Genomic DNA, 27,412 nt, shown 5'->3' with positions numbered 1-27,412 from the left:
ACCTTGTAATAAGATCACATAAATATTAGAGCCAACATAGAATTTAAAGACTGATACTGATATTTGATGTTTTAAAAATCTGATATATTGGCTAACATATCAACATACGACTACTATACTAATACTACAATATACTACACAAGAAATGACTTTAATGTTAGTAGTTATTTATGAATACAGTTTAAAAATAATCTTGTTTTATTGTCACAACAAGTTGGGGATTATACATGTGCTGCCCGCCTGATGCACTCAGATCCACTGGTTGCTGGTTGTTGTTATGATGTTGCAGAGAACTCTGTTGGACAAACTATGCAACATTAACAGTTTTACATTTTTATTTCTTGACTGCTATAAATGCTGATTCTGACATATCAGCAAATCGCTAATTTCAGCTGATGTATGAGCAGGGGCTCTAAAAAATATTATGCATGTAAATATTACATACTCACTGTATTGAAAATGTATTTTGTTGCTAAAATGCAAAGAGCAATTCCCTTTTAGATTCCTCTGTGAACTCTGGCATCCTCAAATCTCAAAACAAAAAAGTAGTTTTACTCTGTAAAGCCTGTGTTTAAGCTCAGCATCACAAAATTTATACAGAACACCAGTTAGTTATATAAATTCATATTAATGCCCATTACAAAACTACATATGAAAGTTCACATTACTCTACCCACCATTTAATAAAACTCTTTGTACTTAATATTATGGGTTGCGTAAGACTTGGGAAACAAGTATGTAAGTGGATCTTTAGCATTGTATTTATATTCTGTACATTAGTTATTGACACTGGTGGAAACCAGTAGTTTCAGCCCCCCCCCCCCCCCCCCCCCCTGCGAGTAAACAAAGGCGTAGCGCCTGCACATGTCAATACAACACGGTAACTTAGACCCAAACACAATTAGCGTGCAAATGGGCCCAAAGGCAGAGTATTTTGGGGTTGATAGCGCGTCCTCCTTCAACCCTTATAAGCCAAACACCTGACACTTTAAGCTGTAGTACAGGAACAACAGTCCCCGTGTCAAATTAAAGGGACATCCTCCGCTCACCTGCTCCTTCAATACACTCCGCAATTAGATAACCAGCTTAGAAACGCTGCTCTCCTCGTTTAATCTCCAAAGCTTTCATTAGCATCTTTAAAGTAGCATTCTGGTTCACCAAAAGAAAAAAAAAGCGTGTCTCCTTAAAGTGCTAAGAGCTAGAGAGGCTGATAATTTGGCCGCATTTTGTTTTTTACACGCTTACCTTTCTAACTCTTTTCTTGACGATTGATTCCACTGCAAACACTTGCTCTCCGATCGCTGACAGCTCCATCTCTTCGCACGCCGCCGTCCGCTGGCTTTTAACTGTCAAAGTAACGTCCCTCTCCCCGACAAACTAAGCTAACGTTAACTGCGTATGACAGCCCTCCCTCGGATACGTCTTCTTCCACGCGTGTCTCCTTCGGCTGCCTCGTTTTCCTGAAAGTTTAAAGGCCCATTTATCCAGAGCGACTTCCTTTTACTGGCTCTTTCCATGCGTCCAGTGACTTTACAAAATCTGCGACACATCTGCACACCGCTTCGCGCGCGCCCGCTCTGGCCCAAAGCGCGTTTCCGGCGCGCGCCACCAGCTTCCCCATCATCCTTATTATGCAGCGTGTATACGGATACCAAAGACGGTGATAGTACTTTCCTCCTCTGCTTCCCTTAAAGCAGCAGCACCGTAGTAGTCATTCTTTTATTATAATATTTATGATATAATATCGTTATTACATGTATGGAAGCTGCTCATTTTTAAGTATGCACTTAAAGTAAGCCTTTGAAAGCCAGCTTTCAAAGGGTTAGTACCTGAGGTGTAGAGAAATAAACGAACATTAGCTTGGCATTTCTTGAATCTGTAATTTTATTGTGACATATCTGATCACAGAATTATGACGTTGATCTTGGTGAGAGGGTCATTTTAGTGTTTGGTGGAACAACTCAGTTGTCTAACGTGTAAATAGGGGGCCCAACCAAACTTTGCTTTTATGCAGGTCTGGGCTTGTAAAGCAAATGTTTAATGTTTAACTGTAAACCTTCATGTTGGAGAGGAGGTAGGGATACAGCTGTCATATGCAGTTATCATTTTTTTAAACAACATTATTAGTGCATCTCAGAAAATTAGAATATTGTAAAAATGTTTGTTATGTCCCCACATTTAGTTCAAAAAGGCAAACTTTCATTTATTATATATGCATTACATGTAAGGTGAAATATATTAAGTCTTTTCTCTGTTATAATTTATATTATTGTGTTTTTTGACTCACAAAAATCTTTTGAGTTTGATGAGTCCGCCAGTATCAATACTGTTTCTAGTTCAGCACATGCAACCACTGTTCAGTAGCTCAGCGATCTTCCCCAATCATGAGGAAGACTGCTGACTTGACAGTTGTCCAGAGCCACAGAAGGTCATTGCTGCATAGACTGTCTGTAGGAAAAAGTGGACAAGCAAAAAGGATGACCAGTCTTCAGATGATTGTGCGTTAGAAGAGCTTTGCAATCAGTGGACTGTAGCTGGTGTTAGTGCATTAGGAGGCACCACAAGCAGACATCTTTAGGAATAGCGGGGAACAGTCACACACTAATTTTTTGCACTACATTTTGAAATTAAGGCCGTAGAGCACACAAGTCACATACAACTCACTTTGATCTTAAGTGCGATGGCGCAGTGACATTACAGGATAAATGTGTAAAATTACAGAAAGAGTTTGGGTAGTTTATTGCCCAGGCTGTCCTGTTTTTTTTTTTAAAATCATGAATTCACAGAAATGTTTCTTCTGTGAATTATTTTACTGTGGACTCACAGAAAATAAATAAATAAATGAAAAATTTAAAAAAAAAACTTACATGATTTAATTTAATAATTTGGTGTAGTATTAATGGTATTTATTTTGGGTGGTGGTGAGGTCTTTACCAATAGGAAAAGCTTTCAAACTAAAAGTTCAAAAACTATCCTCCACTTAATGTTTTCCAAAGTCTTTGCTGGGCTGATCCTGCTCCCTGGGCCTTATAGTTGTTTGGAGGAAGAGTGGGAGAGGCACAGAATCCAGTGGGAAGTTTCCACGGTCTGTGATGATGCTGATGTTGTTGGTGGCTGGCCCACTGTGTGTTATGAAGTCCAAAGTCAACACAATCATCTTCATGGTTCCATCTGCTGACATGCTTTATGGAAACAGGAAGCAGATCTCCTTTTCCAGTAGGACTTAGCATCTACCTCCAGTGCCAGAACTGCTACCGAATGTTGAACATCTTATTGTGCTTCATTGGCCAGCCAGCTCACCGGACCTGAACCCTGTAGAGAATTCATCTACAGGGTTCAGTTAGTGTTAAGAGGAACATGACAAACACATGATTAAAAATACAGATGATCTGAAGGCTGCTGTCAAAGCCACCTGGGCTTCAATAACACCTCAGCAGAGCCACGATGCACTAATGCAGCAGTTCTTGGTAAAGGAGTCCAAACAAAAAACTGAGTATAAGTGAACAAACTTTTCAAGAGAAAAATAGTCTGAAAAACTGGATTTCTGATTTTCATGAGCTTACATGAAGATCATCAAGTTGGAGGGAAAAAAGGTTTGAAATCTTTCACTTGAAGTATGATGAATATATAAGGTATGAAGGCTTACATTCTTTGACGCACCCCAATTTCCCTGTGAAATGAACAAATGTTCTAAAGAGCAACATGTCACTGTAAAAGTGAGACATACTTTCCACACACTCACTGAGGCCCAGAATAGCAACATTATAATCTACATGTAACCCAACAATGACCCTTTGAAAGCAAATACACCCACACACCAGCTTATACATAAAGTGCCAATATAAGCATTTTATTTCTATTGAAAAGAAAATTACAGTGACAATCAGGGTCCTTTAATAGGAAGGGCTAAATGGATTGTCATGGCAAAAAAAAAGAAGAAGAAGAAAAAGGCAAATGCTGAGTGCAAATGTGCCACACTAGTCATGACGTGATTGGGCTGAAAACTCTCCACAAATTACTGACGATTGCTCGGCTTGGATATAACGAGGCGGTGATGGCCAACAGCCTGCGCTGGAGTCACTCTAAAATAAGACATGCACCATTAAAATAAAGTAATCTTTTTTCCTATAAAAGTAATTTCAAATGTTTGAATAGAACATAAAGTCCTTGGCGGCAAAACTGAAAATATCATTTCAGATTAGTTTCTTTGCGTAGTGGATTTCTCGTCGGTGCTTTGGAATTAACCTCCTGCAGTGGCGCCAAACTGCACAGCCCCCCTGTCAATATTTCAGAGCAACGTATATCTATATGTTTCTTTCAATGTAAACAAGTTAAGGCCAATATTGTCGTCAACAGACAATACATTTATAGTAGCAAACAGTTTTAACAGTTGATAAATACGAAAGCTACAACAGCAGAATCTCTCATTAGGCTCATTACACTACAATTTCCCACAGCACGCGTAAAGGCTGGAAATTTGGGACACTTTCCGACTTACACTTTCTTTACCTGACACCTCCTACAGATCTTCAAGCTTTTTTTTTAAGTTTCATTTCCCCTAAGCCACCAACAAAATCTTCCACAGATTGAAACTTCACGCAACAGAAGCAGCTGCGTAAGACTTGGTGGGACAATCGTTGACATTCTCTCAGAGCTGTATTTTGGCAATGTTTGGCAGGATATTTATGAGAGGATACAGAGAATCTCTGCATAGGCTGAGCTCCAATGCTACTGAGGACTGCTGTGGTGGGGACACTCACAAGCCAAAGCAAGAGGTAGGGTGGGGGCTACAGTGGGTTGATAACTGTTGTGTCATCTGCGTGAAAGATCACTTTGAAGACGTTTAACAAATGTTGGTGGCTCTGAGTAGAAGTCGGTGATGGAGGGAAACAAAATTATTTCCTCATATGCATGATCTCTCGTTAACTGGCGTACAGAGCCCGACTGGTATCTGACACCTATTACAGATATCTCAGTATCAGTATATAAATGCCATCTGATATGTGCAGTAACCTTTGTTTTTTTAAATATTACTGTTTCTTTAAGGAAAATAATGGAGAAAGGGATGTGTCGGGCAATTACAGCGACATTACAGAGTTTTACACGCTCCCATTCTTTTGCCTTTAATACAATGCCATATTGCACCTCAGCAGATCTGAATTAACAACAAAAGCAATTCCTCCTCTAATTTGACACATGTATTTATATGCTGTATATGTATATGTAGAATACATATACATAAAAAAACGCAACCCATCAGGAACAAATCGGCCTCTAAAAAATATGGTAACGTTTTTTCATTTTGTAATATGGAACAGCCTTTGCTGGTACACTTTTATCTATCCTTTAGACTTACATTTGAAATGTCACACTAAATTGATTATTATATGCTGATGTAAAAGAATCCCGCTAAAGGTAAACACCACCTTTTCGGATATGCAGACTTAACTCTAACTTTGGGAGCAGCCAGGTTAAAGATACAAACTAAAACTAACTTATATAAATGTGATTTGGTTTTTTTTTAGGGAAACTGGACAAACTGAAGGTTGATGACTCTTGTGCTGACCAGTGTTTAAGATAAATTAAAGCTGGACCCATTTTGATTGATGATTGATTTAAAAGGAAAAAACAGTCATGGGGCATTGGCTTCTTAATCAAGGCATGCCATAAGAAGTTTGAGACTTCAGAAAAACTGGATAGGTGATGATGGTATGCCTCGCTTGACTGAAAATTAGGCAAACATCCACTAGAGGGTCTACTTGGCCAGGGTGCTGTTGCATTGCTTTGTTGCCATATAAAAGTGTTGTGTTGGCAGAGCCTCCGCAGCAAAGGCTCTGTCTGTGCCAGAAATGTTCGGGAGGTGTTGAAGTATACAAAGTTGGCAACGTGATCACTCACCGATTCTTACCAGTGACGTGAAAAAGACAGAGATGGAGTCACGCTGAGGCAACGAAGGGCACGCTTTGGTGAAAGTGATACGGACAAAGAGGAAGAGAGCTTTACAACACGAAGGGAGGGACACAAACACAAAGACACATCAGTGAACGTCATGACGGAAGCGGGGAGGATCACTGAAGGAGACAGGCACATGAACATAGCATTTTTCATAAAGCCTGAACTCGAATGACTTTGGAAACTAGAAAAGTAAAAAGGGAAAAAAACAAAAGCAAAAGATCAAAACTGACATTGAAAATATGCATCAATATAAAAAAATCCACAAGAATAGCAGAAACAGGATAACACTTCAGAAGTCTTAGCTGTGTCGTGAGAAAGAGCTGTGATTCTTTGATTCTCCCTGTATGTAAAGTGTTTGCTTCCTTCATTGCATTGTATCTCGCCAGATAATTGTCCAGCAATGGCTGTGTAAACAAAACCTCCAAAAAAGGTGTGTGTGTGTGTGTGTGTCGTAGATATATATCTGCAAGTGTGCATCAAAGGGGTTTGGCTGAGCACAACAATGCTAGTTCCTCTTCCGTTTATTCTGCGATTGGACTGCTGGCCCAGTTAGAGCTGTGGTAGGCTGGTTAAACCCTTAGCCATCAGATCGCCATGTCTGGTGTGCCTCCACTTCCTCTGAGACGACTAGCAGGAGTTCACAGTTCTTCCCTCGTAGCTGCTGGTGGAGAAACTTCCTGAGAATGTGATAAAAATCAAACAAAGAATTACATTTTTTTAAATTAAAGTGAAAGTGATTAAAGTGAAACAACAACAACAAAATTAACAAGGTGTACGCTGATGTAAAGCTTCAATTAATAATTTTTTAGCCCAGCAGAACAAGTTGTAAACCACAAACTGGAGATGTAGCGACAGACCAGCATTTTTGGCCCTAACCAGTGACCCGCCAGTCAGCTTCACATACACTACCGTGAAAGGTTTAGAACACCCCAATTTTTCCAGTTATTTATTGTAATTCAAGTTGTTCAAGTTCAGTGAATAGCTTGAAATGAACTGCCAGAGGTTAAAAAAAGTTATTAAAGCAGCCAACAAGGGAAACTTGTTTGGTTAAATATATAATATATATATGAATATTTGTTATGATATATACTAGGGCTGTGCGATATGACCAAAATCTCATATCCCGATATAAGACATCTATCGTCCCGATTACGATATAAATCACAAAAATGTAACATTTTCTGTAAATTTTGTGAATCTCGGGCAGCTCGACTTGCGTGAAGTGTTTCCAGCTGGGCGTCGTGTACCTGGAGTCGAGTGTTTTAACCGATGCATGAAACTATACATTTTTAGACATAAGTTGTAACGGCCGCCGTTTTCTTTGTGAGTATTTATTAGACGGCGTGCTGCGGGGAAAAGCCTGTTCTAACGTTTGAGTCTAAGGTTTACTTTTTTGGCACCTGGCGGCTCTTTTTTTGCTTCTCATCCGTAAATAATCTGCTCTTTCACGTGATTCAGTTTATTTTGAAAAGTATCAACAGGATCTTGAGCTTTATTGTGAAAGGTTTATGTGGAAAATAAACAAGCAGACACGTGACGTGATGGTTTTACCGTCATTGTTGCTAATGTCAACGCATAAATACAGGCGCTTGTCCGTCTTTAGTGTGGTTATATTAAATATAAGAGAAAGAGAGAACTTTAAGAAATTAATATAGCCACTACAGTGACCATCAAAACGATGAAAAAATATTGCCGTAAACAGTTTTGCGACACCACGAAATAAACTGATAGCGTAAAATTAAACGATAGATGTTTTTATATCGTCATCCGGTATAACAGCCCTAATATATACATATCAATAACATATCAAATATATCAGGTAAAAGTGGGTGTACAACAACCCATTTTAAGTTATTTATTAGTTAATTATTTGTACCTCTTCTTAGTAGCAGGGCTCTTTATTTTTATTGCTTAGGGGAGAGAAGATACTGCAACACGTGCACCAGGTATAGCAGAATGGTTCGGTTTGTCCCCAGTATTCTTCTGACCACTACTCATGCTAGGGCCTTCATCTGGGTTGGAATTTTCTCCAGGATGCAGGTCAGATTGACTATGTTTTCTTTTAAAATATTTATCTATTGCTATTACACGCTGCATTATCTCACATGACTATTATGTAATTTCTTCTTTATCTTCTTCTGTTTTACTGGCAGTTGGCAGCCCATTTAATTAGAGCAGGACGTTGTACTGCCCTCTAGTGGAAGAGAATGAACCTGTTCTGCCCGTTATTCACACCGATCATTAGAGTACTAATCAGGTGGAACCAGATTATCTTCCACAGCACACCTGATCATTTCTTGCGGCACACAGTGGTTGGGAAACACTGGTCTACAAGACACAGCCCTCTGCCCTGACCTCTGTCTACACTTTCTGATTAGTTTATAATCTCACTCATTCATTTCAGGACATATGTAATAAAACATTAAGACTATATGGTAAAGTTAGGTCATTCTAAGTAGCATGAGGTTTTATCACTATAATAGATGGCTAGAACATTTTTGTGGATCAACATGGCTGTCTTGGGCCTTTACAGATCCTTGAGTCATCTAGAATCGTTATGAGGTACATTTCGTCATGAGATGATGAGCTTGATGGTCCGTGCGGCTGTCCACGTGCCTCTACCGTCCACAGATTTTACATTACAATGCAATAACTATGCATGCACCCCAGGCAGCCGACTTCAAAGAACTACAACAGGAATAACTACTCAGCTGTCCATGTACATGCAGAGCACCATCAAGGCTTCACACTTACTTCTAACATGGAGCTAACTGTACATTTCTCAGCTAGATCTTCTCCACTAGCACATCTACTAGTTTTTAAAACTTTATGACAAGAAAAGTATAAAACAACACAGCTGCTGCTGCTACACATGCACACACTCCCCATCCCTCTCACCTGAGCTCATCCGGATTGCCAATTGGTTGAGGGCTACGTAGCTTGGAGTCCAAGTTGTAGTAGACTCCTCCCACCTCTCTGACGCCTATCCAGTGCTGGCGCTTAAGCGGCAACCGGAGGGGCCCCCAGCGCAGATTGGACGGTACGTTCAGGATGAAGCCCTCCACGTTGGACAGTTCAATATTGCCAACATCCCTAAAAAATATATATATTTTTAATAATAACAACAACAACAACAACAATAATAATAGTAACACTAATAATACATATATATTACATGACTATTTGAAAATATTTGTATTAACTTTTTTTAAAGATTATTTTTTTGGCCTTTATTGGATAGAGACAGTGCAGATTGAAAGGAAAGTGGGGCTTGAGAGAGGGGAAGACAAAGGGCTGCGGGTCGGACTCGAACCCGGGCCTACTGCTCTCCAGCCATACAGCATTTTTGTTACCTGTCATTATTTGGGCTTGCATTTACTTAAGCAAAATATATATATATATTTTTTTTACATTGAAACTTTCAGCTACGTTCAGATAAAATGCACTTACAAGTGTAGTCACAACACAAAGGTCAATTCTAAGTCAGGAAGTCCAGAAAAAAAACCCTGTGATAAACCATCCACAGTAACAATCACAAGCAAAGCTATTCAGCTATGTACAGGACATCGCAAGAGACTGCGTAGAATACCAGAGAGAAGCATTCTTGCAGCCAGAAGTTTAAACAAACCAGGGAGGCATATTCATTTTCAAATGAAACAAACAGGTTACATGACATACATGCTTACGGCACTTCAAAGCACTCTTGATTTTGTCAGTTCCCATTGATGACTGTAACGAACACCGTGTAACTCACCTGCACTGACCTTTGTGCAGTTTGTGTAGCGACATGTGTTGCAAACTTTGCATCTGTCAAAATTCAAAACTGTCATTAACTGGCAAACAAAGACTGAAGTGGAGACTGTGAAGTTTTAGTGCTTGAATGCCTGCCACACCTACGCTCCAGTATCAGAGCACACTTCTAAACACAGTTGACTGTACACTGATGATAATACTACACGAGGACAACGATCAACCAGATTTAATAAAAACTCAGAGTTTGTGGGTTTTCTGCTCCAGAAAGAGAGCTAACTTAAACTCTGGGTCTATTATTGGAGTAACAGACTCTGAGACCGCTGGCAGGTTTTCTTCAACAAACTCTGAGCACATACTGAAATGTATTAATTTTAGAAGTTTACAAACATTATAATCCCACTGATATGTTAGCTTAGTACTTGTTCTATTTAACCTGAGTGCTTATATAATTGATCTTTTCATCTGTGATTCTGTGGACAATAAGTCATCTCTGAGGCTGTCTGGTCAGGGTTCTCGATGAGGGACATTCACATTTCTGGATTAAAACGAAGGCTCTGCGTTTTCTTTACCCAATGCTGGTACCTTTTTTTTCATTACACATGCTGAACTGCTGGAAAAAAACGCAAGAGTTTTTTTTAAACCTGCTCTGTGGATCAGGGCACCAGATTTCCTTGTCTTATCAATCACTTGTCCTCTCATAAGTGACCTTATTATTTTGCTCCCTTCCAAAAATAAATGATATTTATAAATACTCCAGTTGTGGGTTGGAGCTTTTAAGCACACTTTTTTCACCGTGGTCCAAATACTTAAAAATATCTTGGCTGCAAGTGTTTACCGCATCAAAAATCCCCTGTGAGTAGAGTTATAAAAACAGCCTCAGGTCACAGGAACTTCATAAACATAACCAAAGAATAAAAAGAAGTCATGTCTTCTCTTGTCGAGAAATCCAAAATGAGAGAGCGTTTAAGTGCTAGTCCATTCATCGCGTTGTTTTCTCGCCTCAGTCTCCGGTTAACATGCCAGCAACCGAATGTTTACAACATGCAAGCATGTAAAGCCTTAGTTACATGCAAAAAAGGGGTGAATCTCCACTGTGTTATGCCAAACAACAACAACAGCACGCATCTGCAGAGCTCAAAAAGAGAAAAACAGGAATGGGTTTTATCGATATAGCAAGTCTGTGTTTGGTGCTGCTGTCAATAGTCATGTAAGACTGATAATGAAGGAAGCAGGAATGCTGATAAAACTGACTCTTAAACTTTATCAACCACAGGAAGCACTGACTAATCACAGGGATCACTCAGGACCCTGCTGATGAGGTGGTTGAGGTGCAGATGAAAACAAGGGGTGCCTCCTTTTTAGTATTGACAATATATGTGCACTCTAGCGAGATAAGAGAGGAACAAGTGTAAACAAGTACAGATAAGCAACAATAGACTGATTGCTTTTCTTTGGTTTGGGTTTCCTCAGCCTAACATTGACTATTTTGGGAAACAATCAGGGGTAGAAGTCATGAGGCAAATTGCAGTTACAACGTAAGCAAATGGAAATAAATCTATTAAATCAATACTTCTACTAGATTAAATATCCATTTATCCATGCTAAGGCTTCTTTTGTTGCTACTCCTACATACCTTCTTTTATCCCACCAAACTGCCTCAAACCCTCGGGTCTGCAGGGCTGCCATAATGACATTGACGTCATAGTTCCCGTTTCCCAGCACGCTCTTCTTGTGAGGCGTCACCATAGTGCTGGGAGAGAGCCTGCAACAAGTTGACAAAACGGATCGTCCACAGATCACTTAGTCAGATTGTATTTACGAAACGTTTTATGCACACCTTAACACTTTTAATCCACATACTGTCTCACCTCTGGTAGATCTCCTGCAGGGTGTCCCGGCTGAAGGCTGTCCCATCCTGGAAGACGTTATTGAGTGCGTGCAGGGCACACAGCTCCCGCCGCTGCTTTTCGTGATAAATGGCCGGAGGCACCAAAGAAGCTTGGGGAGGAGCTGGCGAGGTGAGTGAAGAAGAGGACGATGAGAGATCTTGCTGCTGAGTTTCCCTGGGATCCCTGGACCTCTTCTCCTCTGCTCCCACCACCGCCTCCCCTCCTCCTCCCCCTCCACTTCCTCCACCACCTTTCTGTTTGCTGACCTTCCAGGGCATGCACCCCAGCTCCTGCAGGCTGCCTCGCCCCTTCCCCTTCCACTCACCGGCTGGATACGGAGCACTTCCCATCCCTGGATGTTCACCACCGCCAGCGCTGTCGCCGCCCCCACCTCCACCGGTACCTCCTTCAGCTCCACAACTACTAATGTCAGGACACTACATGAACATCATGACAACCATTTGCGTGATAACCTCTCAGCCACTTGGAAGAGAGGAGCTTGTATCTGGAGGGAGGGTAAATGAGACCTGTGGCTCTCAAACGCCGCGACCTTCTTTCTGTCTCTTTCCCACTAAAGGACAGATGTGCAGAAAGATCGCTATGAGTGACCAAGTATAACCAGCAAAGATACTCTAGATGCTCCAAAATGACAGACTAGTCCTCCAACAGCACAGCGGTGTCATCAATCATAGTGCCGTCACTCTTTGCGTTTTCCACTTCCTCCATCCTCTATGTGCTGACAGCTCTTTCCATCTAAAGCCTATAGCTTAGCAAGTCTTTCCATCCTCCAAGACTTGCTGACGGCAAAGCTACAGTTCCACAGGAACAGAGGAGTCACACACTGTGGAGAAAAATACAGTCAATAAGCAACTGAAATGCAAAAAATAAACACACTGTATTAAAAAGGAAAGGAAGGTCACGTGTTTTTCCTCATAATTTAGCTATTACACATAATAACACAAGTCCCCAAATCACACCTCGGATATGGTTGGTTAAAGAACAGCTGCCAAATCGGCCTAAACAACACTGTGAAGCACCACTGAATACGCTGTTACATTATTTAGAGCTTCAGTTGGTCAGCAGAGCTCAAATGAAGGGAAGGTAAACATTTCGAGCAGCTTTGAACTGGATAGAGGAAGCAAGCTGTTCACTGAGCTAGCAACATTTGACAAGAGCTACACGTTAATGTGAAGCTTACACAGCATTAAGGAGACATAGCAAATATATTCCCCTAATAGCAGGAAAAGAAGGTTTTAATCCGTGTTAGCAGATATCTGGCGTTGTTCTTACTGCTGCTCTACGTGACTCCGTGTCTCCAGCAAACACAACCACAACGCCTCCTTTTATGATTTATAACTTCATTTTCTCTCGCCGACCACTTCCCCGCCCGTTACCTGCCGCTGGTGTCACAGCTGGGCTGCCGTAAACCGGTCTAAAACGCGAGTCTCCTCTGTCCTTTTCCCCCTAAAGGGTGCTCAGACCTTTGTCTTTGCCACTTTTTTCCTGTTGTGGCTCTCTCCTGTCTCTTTCTCCGTCCGTGCAGTCGCGGACATGCGCAGTAGCGCCTCCCTGGCTCCATATTGCTGTCACCGCCTGCGTCAGTAGACTGGAGCAGATCCTCCCCTGAGACTGCCAAAGCCTACCTTTCCCACTTTGTTCTCACCTGTAGTGCGCTTTTCATCACATGACTGCTGCACAAAGGGTTTAAATACGTATAAAAATATGTTTTACCATAAGAAACATCACCTGCTGTCTTCTTAAAGCAGTTCCAACTCTTAAACTTTACTTCATGAATGGGTCATACAAATGAGGACTGCTTTAGCCTCCTTTAGCTTATTGTTTAGCTTTGTCGTTTTTGATGTAGTCTCACAACATAAAATTTGCCAGTCTGTAAATACTTAAGCTGCTTAAAAGTTAGATATTTTCCACTTGGTGGGAACTTAAAAAGAAAAAAAAAGTCTATTTCAGTCAAACAAACTAATGCCATATGCCTATGTCCATGTTCACTGGTTGAGCAAATTAATAGGACGGCTAAGTTTGAAATTTGTTTTTGGTACAAAATCTTCCCAAGAGGTTGATTCTGTTCATCTGGACGTAGCAAAACTGGAGAAACGTCTCAGCTGACTGCAGTTTCCCCCAACCTTATAAACAGTACCTTTTCACAATGACTGCAACTAGCACCACTGAATGAACAATGGGCTGTGAGGTCAGTTCCTTGATCACTGGCTGGGGAAAACTTGCAGTCAGCTGAGACTGAAGAAGTAAAATGAATGAGCGACGAAACGTTTCTCACACTGAAAGTGCTGTCCAGATGAACAGAATCAACTTTTTGGGAATTCCTTACCTGGATGATCAAGCATGCATCAAGATGTTACAAAAACTTGATAAAAAGCATAATAATATCCAAATTGCAGTGTTGGATTTCAAATGAAGTGAATGTTTTCACATTATGAGAAGCAGATATCCGTTTAAACCCATAATCATTAATATGTTGGGGAGCTCAAGTTGCACAATATGTGCAACAAATTAACAGGAAACAATTGATGTGAAACACAACACTGAAGCAGTCTTAACATGATGGCCTTCTTGTGTTGTCCTTCATTAAAGAAAAGTGAGAGAACTGTCTCACCCCTTTATTTATTTTACTGACATTTAAAGGGACACGGGAGTTTTCTCTCTTAATTTAGCATTTCGATTTGAAGCTACTCTTTCGCAGTCACCACCAAGCACCAGGCGTCAAACCAACATTTTGACGTTAAACACATACCAGTTGAACTCTACCTCAAAAAAACCCCACCAAAGGACGCCCTCTCTAAAGTAAAAGCAGCGCAGACAGTGTGTTGCATTGTCACAGGAATTTGCATAGTCAGTTGGTGAAGCAGAGGACACCTTAATATATATATTTTCATGCTTCCTCCTGATTTGCATATAAGCTGCTGGAATTGCAGCTCACACTACACCCATTAGAAAGCTGATCAGTTCATTTGTATATTTGCTTATCACCGAGAATAGCCAATAAACACAGTTTTCACTTTATACGTGTTGTTTTGTTACTCTTTATAGAATTTTATCAGAATTTTTACAGAATTTTATCATCTGTTCCTCTGATAATGTAATGATAAAGCAGAGGGCAATCCGTTAAGTTTGTGCTGAAGGAAGAGTGAAATGATGTGTGAAGGAGAAACCCTGAGTTAAACAAAGTTTTTTTGTGATAAAATGTTTATTGTGTTTAGACAAATGTAAAAATATAATAAAAGAGTTATGAGGGAAAAAAGAAAGAAGGGGGAGAGGAACAGACAGAGAGGCACTGAGTACAATAAAGACTTCAAATTTTACGCAACATCTTCTTCAGCTTTGTGGGTTCGGGCTGTGGACAGTTCAAGATGAGCAACATCCATGAAAATGAGCAACCACTGCTGCCAAGGGAGCAACTGAAGCTTCCTCCGTGTGGAAATCAACTTTGTAGCAGCTATTAAACCAGCTAAAAACACACTTCTCTGAGCCTCATGCACTCTTAATTGACACAAACCCCTAAAATTGAAAAAAAAAATGGGGAAATGGAACTGAAATATGTTATAAAGTAGAAAGATTTTCTTTAAACATTTCCAAAACGTGGACACTCCAGGACTTTCCCATACCATGTCATAAAAGGTGGGTTGGCAAAGTCAGCCTTAAGTTTCATACTATAAAATCTTTGTGAAGTCATATATGTCCTATGTACAAAATAAAGAAATGTATTTGTTGATTATTAGGGTTCCTGGAGGACTGTTTAACGATGTCCCAAACACCGTCTCAGTAAAATTAGTGCTGAGGTCCTAAATATCTGTGCACCATAATGAATCCACTGGCAATGGAAGGTTTGTTCCTTTTGAATTTAATTTGGAAACTCTATGACCGTACCAAATGAAGTCTGGCGACGCAGATCAGGTGTCTATGTTGTGAATTTGTAATGGTAATATATTGAGTTCTTCACCTGTAAATACAGACCTCATTGTCTGCTGGGTGAATGACTTGGCATTTACTGTAAAAGTCAGTTTCGAATGTCTGTTTTCGAATTTGCATGTGTACTGTGGAATAACATTTGTGCTTCTCCTCTTGCTTTTTAGCTTTGTTGATTTTTGTATTCAGAGAGGATATGAAAATGAGAAATGCTACAGAGCAAAGAGCAAACAAATTTCCAAGAAGTGTGTACGTGTTATACAGTTTTAAAAGAAATACATACAAATAAATGTAGACTTACAATAGGCGAAGGTTAAGAACTTGAACCTGAGGCACAGGTAAAAATGAAAGACTGAGAAATGTTCAAGAGCAACATTTGTTTAACTTACCGGTATCAAATCACATCTTAAGTGTGATTTCATAGCAATATTAACACCGTCACTCTCCGTCAGTGATTTAATTGGAATGTTTACGTTTTCTTTTCTCTCTTCTCGTTTTTTTTTTTTTTTTTTTTTTTTCCTCTCTTTTCCCCCTCTTGTTTTTATGCTGCTCACCCTCGTCCTTGGTTTCTTTCTTTATTTCTTTCACTGCTTCGATCACCTGCTTCCACACTCTTCCACAAACAACATCATTTATTTCGACACTTACTCACTGCACGATCACGCACAGTCATGCGCTCAACGGCAGCACATTTACATCAGTCAGACAGCGCACACAGACCTACAGGATACACACACTTAAGCCAAGCATACTCATATTAGTAAATATGCAAACACATAGTCAGACTCGGGGAGCATCTCGCCACACATTTTTTCTCTCTCTCCCTCTCCTTATTTATGAACAAGTGATATATTCTCTCCACCTGTCTAAGCGACACACACAGAGTACACCCCTAGTTATGCACAGACATCTATGGGTGCACTAAGATTCGTTACATGGAATGTAAATGGAGCTGGCTCCAGAGAAAAGAGGTTAAAAATATTTAACCAACTCAAAAAACTACAGGCAGATGTTGTCCTTTTACAAGAGACCCACAGACCTCTTAGAGGTTCGAATGAACTTAAAACACCTGAGTTTCCTAATGTGTTCTCAGCCTGTTATAATTCTAGACAAAGGGGAGTAGCAATTTTAATTCATAAAAAAATTAATTTCACAGTACTCGATACAGTTATAGATCCAGAGGGCAGATTCTTAATCATTAAACTATCTATACTTGATAAAAATCTATGTATTGTAAGTGTATATGGTCCAAATGTTGATGATCCCTCATTCTTTCACGGTTTTTTCAGTGCACTCTCTGAACACTTAGATGGCACACTTGTGCTTGGAGGCGACCTCAACCTTGGACTGAATGAAGAAATGGATAGGCTCAATACAGCAGGAACTCAGCGTAATTGGCAGTCCACAAATATAATCAAACAGTATATGAGCGACTTTGGTCTTTGCGATGCATGGCGCTCCCTTCACCCCACCAGTAAGGAATATACTTTTTTCTCACATGTTTATCACTCCTACTCTCGTCTGGATTATTTTTTGGTCAGCAGCTCACTGCTGAGCGACATTTCAGACATTGAGATTCATCCTATAGCTGTCAGCGATCATGCTCCTGTATCTCTAACACTAATGCACAAGAATAATACTATGCCAAGTAAAAACTGGAGATTTAATACATCACTGCTTAATGATGAAGACTTTATTAAATATTTTAAAAAAGAGTGGACTTCATATTTAGACTTTAATGACACTCCCGGAACATCAGCTTCTGTTTTATGGGAAGCAGGGAAAGCTGTGATGAGAGGTAAAATAATTTCTTTCTCATCACATAAAAAGAAAAAAGAAAACAAAAATATTCAGGAATTAGAAAAAAACATCAAATCACTAGAAGAAGCCTACGCGTCCCACCAAGATCAGGAAACATTGAACAAAATACGCAAAACAAAACTAGAATTAAATGAGATAATTGATAGAAAAACAAAATTCTTAGTACAAAGACTACGCTTACAAAATTATGAACATAGTAATAAATCCGGTAAATTTCTAGCAAACCAGTTAAAAATAAATAAAGAAAAAACAACTATATGTGCTGTTCAAGATTCATCTGGGAACACAATATATGAACCGAAACAAATAAACAACATTTTCAGGGATTTCTATAAAACGTTGTATTCACCACAAATAAACCCATCTAAAAAGGAAATTGATCAATTTTTAGACAACATAACTCTCCCAAAATTATTAGAATCTCAAGCAATGGCACTGGATTCGCCACTGACATCAGGTGAACTCCAGGAAGCCCTGATAAATATGTCCAATAATAAGGCTCCAGGTCCAGACGGCTTTCCTGCAGAATTCTACAAAGAATTCTGGAAGATTCTAGCACCAGTTTTTTACAGAACGTTGTTAGAAATCAAAGAAAAGGGCAGACTTCCATCAAATATGAATTCTGCAAACATTAATCTCCTGCTAAAACCAGGCAAAGACCCTGTATATCCCTCAAGCTATCGTCCAATATCCCTTATTAATGTAGACCTCAAAATAATCTGCAAAGCTCTCTCGAAGAGACTAGAGAAAATAACCCCCCTCTTAATTCATCCTGACCAAACTGGTTTCATAAAAGGTAGGCACTCATCAACAAATACACGTAGATTACTTAATTTGATAGACTACTCATACAGTAAAAACCTTGAAACTACAATATTTTCCTTAGATGCAGAAAAAGCGTTTGACAGAGTTAACTGGAAATTTCTATTTGCAACTTTACACAAATTTGGTTTTGGATCTTCTTTCATCAACTGGTTAAAAATATTATATAATTCCCCAACAGCTTGTGTCAGAACAAATGACCAGACATCCTCCAGCTTATGTCTCCTGAGGGGCACCAGGCAGGGATGCCCACTCTCCCCTTCACTGTTTGCAATTTTTATCGAACCACTAGCAGCAGCAATTAGACAGAATTCAGCAATTAAGGGCATAAAATGCAAGAACGTAGAACATAAAATCAGCCTTTATGCTGATGATGTGTTACTCTTTCTCCAAAATTCACAAACCAATATCACTGGGGTGATTGAATTGATAAACTCTTTTGCAAGAATATCAGATTACTCAATTAACTGGTCAAAATCTACAGTCCTTCCTATTAATTGCTGCTTCCATAATTCCTCTTCTACTCCACTGCAATCGGGAAATATAAAATATTTAGGTATTAATATTTCTCCCAAGCTTGCAGATCTAACTAAATTAAACCATACCCCACTTTTAAAGAAAGTAGAAGGTGATCTGGCTAGATGGAAATGTCTACCCATATCACTCATGGGAAGGGTTGCTGCTATAAAAATGATGGTATTACCAAAAATAAATTATTTATTCTCAATGATCCCAACTAAACCGCCGCAAGATTGGTTCAGATCTCTAGATTCATATATGTCCAAATTCCTTTGGAAAAATAAGCCCCCACGTATAAGCTTAAAAACACTACAAAAGACCAAGGATAAAGGAGGATTAGAACTACCTAACTTTCAGCACTACTTCTTAGCCAACAGGCTTCAGTTTATCTCAGGATGGCTAAAACATACCCTCTTAGATGAACCTTGGCTAGATGTAGAACAAGCACTTTGCAATAATCTAGAGATTTCAGATCTACCATTTATCAGCTCAAACATCCAACGACATGAATGCTTCAAAAGCATCAACATCAGCTCTTCTCTGACAGCATGGTGGGAGTTTCTGAAGTTGACAGAGTCTTCATTAATCCCATGCAAACGTACACCTATCTGGAACAACCCTGACATATTACAAAACAATAATATGATAAACTTTTCAGATTGGAATGGTAAAGGAATCAAATATGTAGAACATATACTAGAAGGAACAGAATTTATTTCATTTGACAGACTAGTTACACAATATGGGATCAACAAGAAAAGATTTTTAGAATATCAACAAATTAAATCCATAATAAAAAAGAAATTTAAACTGGGTCAAGTTGAACTACAAACACCACCAAGTGTGGTTCAATTTTTTACTCTTAAAACCCCCAAATTACTATCCAAAATATACAGAATGCTTTCTAAAACAGATGAATCAATATCACTTCCTATTGCAAAATGGGAAGCGGATTTATCAGTTAACTTAGACCAAAACTTCTGGTCTCAGATTTGCTTAAAAACCTTTCATCTAATCAGAAATCCCAGTCTTCAATTAATTCAATACAAAATACTACATAGAGTGCACTATACAGGTCATCGGATGTTCAAGATGGGCTTTGCATCTACCAACAACTGCTCACACTGCCAAACCAATTCACCGGACAATTATATCCACGCTCTTTGGTTCTGTCCACCAGTTCAGAAGTTTTGGCGCGAGATATGTGAAGACTTATCAAAGTGTCTGAAATGTAACATTCCAACTTCCCCCTTAGTGTGTTTGTTGGGCAGCTTAGATAATGTCACTTCAGAAAAGAATATAGCCCATATGGTTTTCACTGCTCTATGCATAGCCAAGAAAACAGTCCTCATGAACTGGAAAAATAAAAACAATCTTAATTCTAACCAATATAGAAATTATCTATTAGATTACATTAGTCTTGATACAGCCTCTGCCACCACATCAGATCAATCGCTCTGGGCTCCTCTGATCAGCTCCATCACCTAGTGGGGGTGGGGGGTCATATTTTGGTCTCGCCTTCACTGTTGTGATTGGTGTGGGGGTAGGGTCAGGCTTGGGGCGTCGGGGGGTTCCCCAGGAGCATCTTCCTTGGGGGGCTCAACCCGGGGTAGCGGTCATGGCCAATTAGGGGCTCTGTTGGCTCTTAGGTGACGGCTTCCTCGTGGCTACGTGCAGCGGGGCTAGGGGAGGGTCTGTGCTGACGGACGGGGGTTACTGACCTGGTAGCCTGGCTGCCCCTGGGTGGGTCCGGGACGGGCGTGAGGTTCTGGGGGCGCTCCGGCTCTGGCCTGGGGCCCTGGCCGGGCCTCGGGGACCTGGGTCCTGGTTGGTGTGTTGCCGGGGTTGTGGGCCGGTGGGTATATGGGGGCCCGCCACTGGCGCAGGGTGCCGCCGGTGCGCCGAGCCAGCTGGGGGGCTCTTCAACTGGTGGGGGGGGGGGTTGTCACATCTTGCAGGGGCTTTCCTCTCTCAGGAACTCTCTCTGCAAGAGGGGGAGATACAGGAGAGGTGGAGGAAGATCTCAGCCTGGGCGTCTATTGTCTTATGTAGTCTGGAAGATGAGTGGATGATGGGGTGGGTGCAGTTTTCTCTGTTGTGGGGTTGAGTGGACTGCCCCGGGCTCTGTGGGGCCGGGCGGCGCCGCTGCGCTGGGCCCCGGTTCGGATGGGCCTGGGCCCCCCTTCCCTGGTGGGTCGCGGAGTATGGGGGTGCCTACTGGGGTCAGCGGGGGAGCTGGCCCCAGGGAGGGGTCACTTGCTCCTCCCTTCCTTCCCTCCCCATCTCCAGCTGCCTCCCTCTTCCCGCTCCACCACAACCACCCACACATGCAGGGCCTTGGAGTGGGGGTGTGTCACCAGGGTGCAGAGGAGGTAACCCCCCCCCCCTCTGTCCCCTTCTGGCTGCCTCTGCCTCAATTTTATCCCGCAACTTAGACATTCACATTACTCACATTCTCATTACACATAAATATAGGATCTTGGGGGTGGGCACGCTACACGGAATCCCAATTACCATCAGGGTGTACACCTCACCCCCGGCGTCGTTGCCCACCTCTCAATTTTAAATACACGTAGACATTGAGGGCTAGCAGGAGGGACTATGCGCTTACCTGCTGCTCTCTGGCAGGTAGCTCCATGCCCTCCTGGGTTTTAAACGCACCTTAGAACACACATACATCAACACTACAATGAGCGGGTGGAGGGAGGTTAGGAGTCTTCTCTCACCCTCGTTCTCTGCTTTCTGCTGGAGCAGGGGGGCTAGGAGGAGGAGTTGGCCGTCCGACTGGGGTCCGGAGTGTGGGGCCTCCCTGCTGCTGCGGAGTCGGGGCGGTCTGCTTCTCCCCACTGCAGGGAAAAGGGTAACACAACCTGGGTCTGGGTGCAGTTCCCCCCTCCAGGGGCAAGGGTACCTAGACCCGGTTCGTAGAGTACGCTTGGGGAGTGTGATTGTGTGTACAGCGTCTCTTTATGTCTGTCTCCACGTTGGTTGAGTGTGGAGTAAGTGCATATGAGAGCATGAGGGTGGGAATGGATGTTTGTATCTGTGTGTGCCTGTATGTCTGTGTCTGTATGTCAGGTTGGGTATCAGATGCCACCTCTCTGAGGACAGCTCAGGCCCTCCAAGGTTTGGAGGCCTATCTCCCCCCACCACTTCCCCTGCCGGGGGCGGACTCCCTCAGACGTCGGTGCGTTGGTGGTTCTTTGTGTCCGGGGGTGGGCGTCCGGGTACACACCGGCTCACTCCTTGGCGGCTGCTTATCGGGGCCTGGAGCCTGGGGCTCGCTTGGGCCACTTCGGAGGTGGGGTGCCCCCGGCCTCTCGGCCTGGGGCTCGGTCACTCAGGCACAGCTGGCTGCCGGCGGAGCTCACGGGCACGTCACTGCAGCCCCCCCTGGCTTCTGCTCCGTGGCTGCTGGGTGACCCCTCATCTGGGACTCTCCTCAGCTCTTTCTGGGACAGTGGCGCGGCTGCCCCTCTGTTGGTCTTCCTTGGTCTCTTGTGTTCTGGGGGCCTCTGGATGTCTGGGGTTTTGATCTCCTCCATACCTGCTTCATGCCCTGGAGGACGGGGCAGTGGCCCCCCACACCCTCTAGCAGATCATTACATGAGGGAACCTTTTAAGAAAACAAGCGCGTCCATGCTCACAGGTGTACACACGGGTGATCACACACACAAACTACACCCTTTTTGGCTCCTACCTCAATGCACACTGTGCTGTCGATCTTACGTGCTGCACAATAATGTTTAATATTTAGTATTTACTGTCATATTCCCATATATCATTGTGATGTGGTTTATTGTATTACTCTCGTTTTCTTCTGCTTGTTTTCTTTTTTCTTTCTCAACAGGTGATCCAGGTGATCGATATATGTATTTTTTTTTTTTTTTTTTTTTTTTTTCTTCTGCTTATTCTGTTGGTTTTTGTTTTTTGCCCTTCTCCCCCGTCCCTCTTCTCAACTGTTTTTCTTCCCCTCTTTCTTTCTCCCTTTTCTTTCCCCCAGTCAAGTCTGTCCCGTATTCAGCAAGTGAAAATAAAATAAAGAATAAAAGGTGAATCAAATGGACCATTACGGCAAAGCTGGGATGGTCAATTTGGTAAAGAAAATCCGTTGGGCATCTTTCTTCGCCTTTAGACAATAATTCTGATGGCAAAAGAACCAAACGGGACAGGCAAAAAAAAAAAAAAAAAAAAAAAAAAAAAAAAAAAGAGAAATGTTCAAGAGAAGGAGGGAGGCAGAGGAAGCGGCAGCCTCCTCTGCTCTTCAGTTGCCCAAACACTTCTTATTCTTGTGAATCCAGCTCCACAAACCTTAACTGTCATCTTTCTCTTTCTTGTTCATCTCGTTTTCTTTATATTCTTTCTTTTTATTACTATGCATTCTTTTATCTTTTTTCTCCTTGTGCTCCACCTCCATCTGTTCTATCGCCATTATTTTGAAAACCCTGGAGCATTTTTTTTTTGGGATGTTCTTTCTTAAGCAGCATTCCTGCAGCTCTTGATTCTTCTGCTCCAGGTTTTCCTTCTCCTTTTCAATTACTTCTTCTCATGCTCACGTTCTTTCTACCGTACGTTCCCATCTTCATATTTTTGCTGCAGTTCCTTATACTTTTCTCTCACTTCTTTATTCAGATGCAGTTCTTTTTTTGTGTGTGTGTGTGTCCCGTTTGGATCTTTAGCCATCAGAATTGTTGTCTTAAGGCCAAGAAAGATGCCAAGCAGATTTATTTTACCAAGTGGATCATCATGGCCTTGCCATATTGGTCCATTTGATTGACCTTTATTATAATTATGTATTTATTTTATTTTCGGGACAGACATGACTGGGGGATAGGACAGGGAGAAATAGGACAGGGATAGGACAGGGAGAAAGAATGAAAGAAAAAGAGGGAGAGAAAGAAAACCAGAGGGGAGAAGAGACGGTGAGAAAGGGGGGAAGAAAGAAAAACAAAACACCTGGATCACCTGTATGGAGAAAAAACCCCAGAAGAGAAAGCAAACAAAAAAAGAGCAACATAATAAATACAGCACCATCACAATAAACTAGCTAGCAGTAGATAACAGTAGATACTAAATATTAAACGATATTGTGCAGCACGCAAGATAGACAGCGCACAATGTGCTTTGAGGCAGCAGCCAAGAAAGGTGTAGTCCGCGTCTGTGAACACCCGTGTGTACAACTGTGTGCACACCTATGTGGATCAGCATGCTTGTATTCCAAAGGTTTCTCCATGTAACGATCTGCTAGGGAGTGTGGGGAGCCATAGCCCCGTCCCCCAGGGCATGAAGCAGGTATGGAGGAGATCCAGGCCCCAGACATCCAGAGGCCCCAGAGTACGAGGACCTGAGGAGGACCACCAAAAGGGGGGGAACTGTGCCACCCTCCTGGGAAGAGCTGAGTAGAGCCCCAAACGAGAGGTCACTCAGCAGTTACGGAGCAGAGGCCAGAGGGGGTTGCAGTGGCGTGCCCGTGGGCTCTGCTGGCAGCCAGCTGTGCCAGAGAGGACCAAGGTTCAGGCCCAGAGGCCAGAGGTCTGAGGGCACCCCACCCCCCGGAAGGGGCCCAGCCACCAGGAGTGAGCCACCAGGAGTGAGCCGGTACATACATGAGCGCCCAGCCCCAGTCGACCACCAACACACCAACGTCTGAGGGCATCAGCCACCGGCAGGGAGTGTGGTGAGGGGAGATAGGCCTCCATACTTGAGATGTACCTTGAGATATACCTGAGATGAACCCAGACAGGTTGAGTCTAAGACCCAACCTGACATATAAGCACAGACGAACAGGCGTACGCAGACACAAACGTGCATTCCCACCCCCATATACACAACCAAATACTCGGCACTCACCCGACGTATAGACAGACACAAATAGACACTGCACAGACAGTCACACTCCCCAAACATACTATATCCCAGGTCCAGGTACCCCCGCCCCCAGAGGGGCAAGCCGCACCTAGACCCAGGAGATGTAACCCTTCTCTCTGGAGTGGAGGCAAGCGGACCACCTCCTTATCTGCAGTAGCAGGAAGGCCCCGTCAGATGCAGTTCTTCTATCTGCCAGAAGTTTTTGGACTAACACATTCACGGTCTTCATCCTTTGCTTTAACAAATCCCTTTCTGTGTTTTATATGTATGCTTTGGATCACTATCTGCTTGGCCGAATGGCAGCATTTGGCAGAAAGTATTTTGGAAGACATCCAGGTAAATATTTCCATGTGCTGCATAGGTGATGAAGCGGACGACACATTGACAGACAGCAACAACATGCTGCAATCTAAAGCCCAAGGACAGGACTATCACATTTAAAATTGACACTGGTGCTGATATGACTGTCATTCCTGACCATGTATTCAATGATGAGTTCACAGATGTAAAACCAGCTCTTTAGAAAGAAAGGATGCCCATACTTGTACAAGGTTTTATACCACAGGGCATGCTAGGGTTCACAAACCTAACACTACAGAAAGGAGAGAAACCAATATTTGTGATCAGTAACCTGCACTCTCCTGCTCAGGGCTAGTGGGCTCAGCTAGTCGCTAGTGGCTAACAGCCCCAAGTCATGAAAATGTATCAGGATGGATGACCAGAGAGCAGATCATTAAAGCTTGGTAAAGCTGCACTGTGCAGATGCCTCCTTTATTGTGCACGATAGCCTCTATTTAAAAAGGGCATAATTGGTCATTCCTGCAGCTTTAAGAAACAGTGTCCTCAGCAGGCTACATGAGGGGAAGCTAAATGCATGCAAAACATGCATGTGAGCCAAAATGAGCCATTGCTCCCAACAAATCTACTGGAGAGACCCAGGTGAGGGCAGACCTGTTTCCAATCAAAGGGAAAATGTACTTGCAGCTAGTGGACTGTTGAAATGATATGCTGAAATGGCCAACCTCCACCACATAAAGTTTCCTGATGTCACTGTCCATCTGAAATCCATGTTCGTATGTGACGAGGTGCCTGAGATCTTAAGGACTGGCAATGGCCCACAGTTCTCAGCGGATAATATGCCAAACTTTGCTGATACATACAGTTTCAAACATGTGATCAGCAGTGCACAGTACCCACAAACCAGCGGGGAGGCTAAACAGGCTGTTCAAAAAGACCAGATCAGTACTTCTGCATATCTTGTCGTCCCACTTAAAAATGTGTTTTAGCCCAGCTCAACGTTTGATTTGGTGCCAGCTTGGTTACACTGTGCTGACCCAGCAGTGCTTCCCGAAAGCGCAGCGGTCACTGTAAAGGAGAAAGAGAGAATGAATTCACATCAGAGATTCTTCAACAGGCATCACTGTGTGCAGGAGTTCAGTTATCCCGCCACGTGGGAACAGGCGTGGTTGAACTGCACTCTAGTTCCTTCCCTACAAAAACCAACACCCGGAACTTTTCCAAATAGCCCCACAGCCATAACCAAGTCAGGCAGAGCAGTTTTGAAACCACAGGACTGGACTGAACTTGTAGACAACTGCACAAACAAGAGTTTATCCTTAGTTTGAAAGACAGAAATCAGTGGGAAAGCTACAGCATTATGATTAAACTTGGGCTGTTGTTGGGCTGTTGGGGTAAAAAGTTTGTTATCGTCAAAAGAAACAAAAGAACAAAGCAGCGTTCAAGTTAAGAATCTGTTCAACAGTAACCAAATCCAAAGTCAAATATTTTATGTTCTCCTTAAAAAGGGAGCTGGTGAGATGTTAGTTATGTAAGGAGGCCCAGAGGATTTTGGGTAACGTTGTTTTTGTTGCAGTAGGGGGCTCCAGTTCTAGTAGCCTCACATTGCAGGAATTAAGGGAGCCTTATACAGTGAAAACCTATAAAATATAAACTCAAGACTCTGAATCAACTTCATATATTATGTCTGCTTCATTTGTCATGAAATAACAGAACAGTCCTCACCTTTCCATGAAACTGAAGTAATTGTCGTCCAATTACCTATGAACCTCTGAATGTCAATACACACTGAAGGTAAAGTGGAAGAATTTAAAATCCATCTGGGGTCCCTGACTGAAGGGTGTCTCCTGGCCGGGTGGGTACCTAAAGAACAACCTGACTGATCCTGCCAGCAGCATGTGCTTGTCTCTGTTTAAGTAAATGTGGTGATTACAGTAAAACTGTGAATGGTGCATGAAATCACTTATGGTTCCTTTGATTGCTCAGCCATTATTTGAATAACAATGGCAATCCGAGGGCTAATAAGTATAAAGTTTAAAGGAAAGCTAGATAGAAACCCAGACTTAGAAATCTAAGTGCACCAAACAGAAAATCTGGGGCTATGTATAAAAATTGACCTTAGATTATTTTTTTTTTTGGTTTGCAGAAAAATCTTTACCATAAAATAAAACACTGATTACTCTACAAATATAAATCCAAATAATCTGAATCAATAACTACATTACACACATCCATAAATACTTTTTTTTATTTACTTTTACCTAAATGCATCTCTGTTTGTCTTTCAAAGTAAGAATTAGCATGTCAGTTTGGCTTTCTTTATTAAAAATCACATAAAACATACTTTATTGGATTAATTATATTACAAAGAAAAAAGACTGTAGTATTGCAAACATCAGACCGAAGTGAAAATCACATAGAAAAACGCGCTTCTTTATTTTGGAGACATATACTGTAATACCTGTAGCTCCGTGTGTCCTGAAGTACACGCAGTTGAACACTAGAGGGAGACAGAGACTGCGCATGTGTGACAGAAACAGTTCTCAGAA

General features: G+C 42.0%; 2 protein-coding genes across 4 annotated transcripts in view; both read right to left on the bottom strand.

Annotated features, from left to right (window-relative positions):
* Positions 1-1,639, bottom strand: part of cbx7b (chromobox homolog 7b) — a 28,489-nt gene extending 26,850 nt beyond the window's left edge. The window contains exon 1 of one of the 2 annotated variants that reach the window (XM_085170152.1): positions 1,246-1,639. In XM_085170152.1, the coding sequence (XP_085026278.1) occupies positions 1,246-1,314 (69 nt within the window). In that variant the 5' untranslated portion in view covers positions 1,315-1,639. The remainder of the gene's footprint in view (positions 1-1,245) is intronic. The other variant, XM_085170151.1, reaches the window with a different exon arrangement.
* Positions 1,640-3,822: 2,183 nt separating this feature from the next.
* On the bottom strand, positions 3,823-13,158 carry josd1 (Josephin domain containing 1). 2 transcript variants are annotated; one of them, XM_085170149.1, is made up of 5 exons: positions 12,992-13,158; positions 11,577-12,438; positions 11,342-11,470; positions 8,854-9,048; positions 3,823-6,632 (listed from the first exon to the last, which is right to left on the bottom strand). In XM_085170149.1, exons 2-5 carry the CDS (start codon positions 11,945-11,947, stop codon positions 6,533-6,535), a joined length of 795 nt encoding a protein of 264 aa, XP_085026275.1. In that variant the 5' UTR covers positions 11,948-12,438; positions 12,992-13,158; the 3' UTR covers positions 3,823-6,532. The 2 variants fall into 2 exon arrangements, with proteins under 2 accessions (XP_085026275.1, XP_085026276.1); XM_085170150.1 differs by having other exon boundaries at positions 12,888-12,992.
* Positions 13,159-27,412: the final 14,254 nt, after the last annotated feature.

This window comes from Neolamprologus multifasciatus, chromosome 8 (assembly GCF_963576455.1).
Source record: "Neolamprologus multifasciatus chromosome 8, fNeoMul1.2, whole genome shotgun sequence".
NCBI lineage: Eukaryota > Metazoa > Chordata > Actinopteri > Cichliformes > Cichlidae > Neolamprologus > Neolamprologus multifasciatus.
This window is presented reverse-complemented; position numbering and strand designations above follow the sequence as displayed.

Coding starts and splice junctions, on each gene's coding strand:
- josd1 (XM_085170149.1), bottom strand. CDS start 11,947: ATGGGAAGTGCTCCGTATCCAGCCGGTGAGTGGAAGGGGAAGGGGCGA. Junction 11,471..11,576: donor CTGCAGGAGATCTACCAGAG/GTGAGACAGTAT, acceptor AACTTGTTGCAG/GCTCTCTCCCAGCACTATGG. Junction 6,633..8,853: donor GGCAATCCGGATGAGCTCAG/GTGAGAGGGATG, acceptor TCACATTCTCAG/GAAGTTTCTCCACCAGCAGC.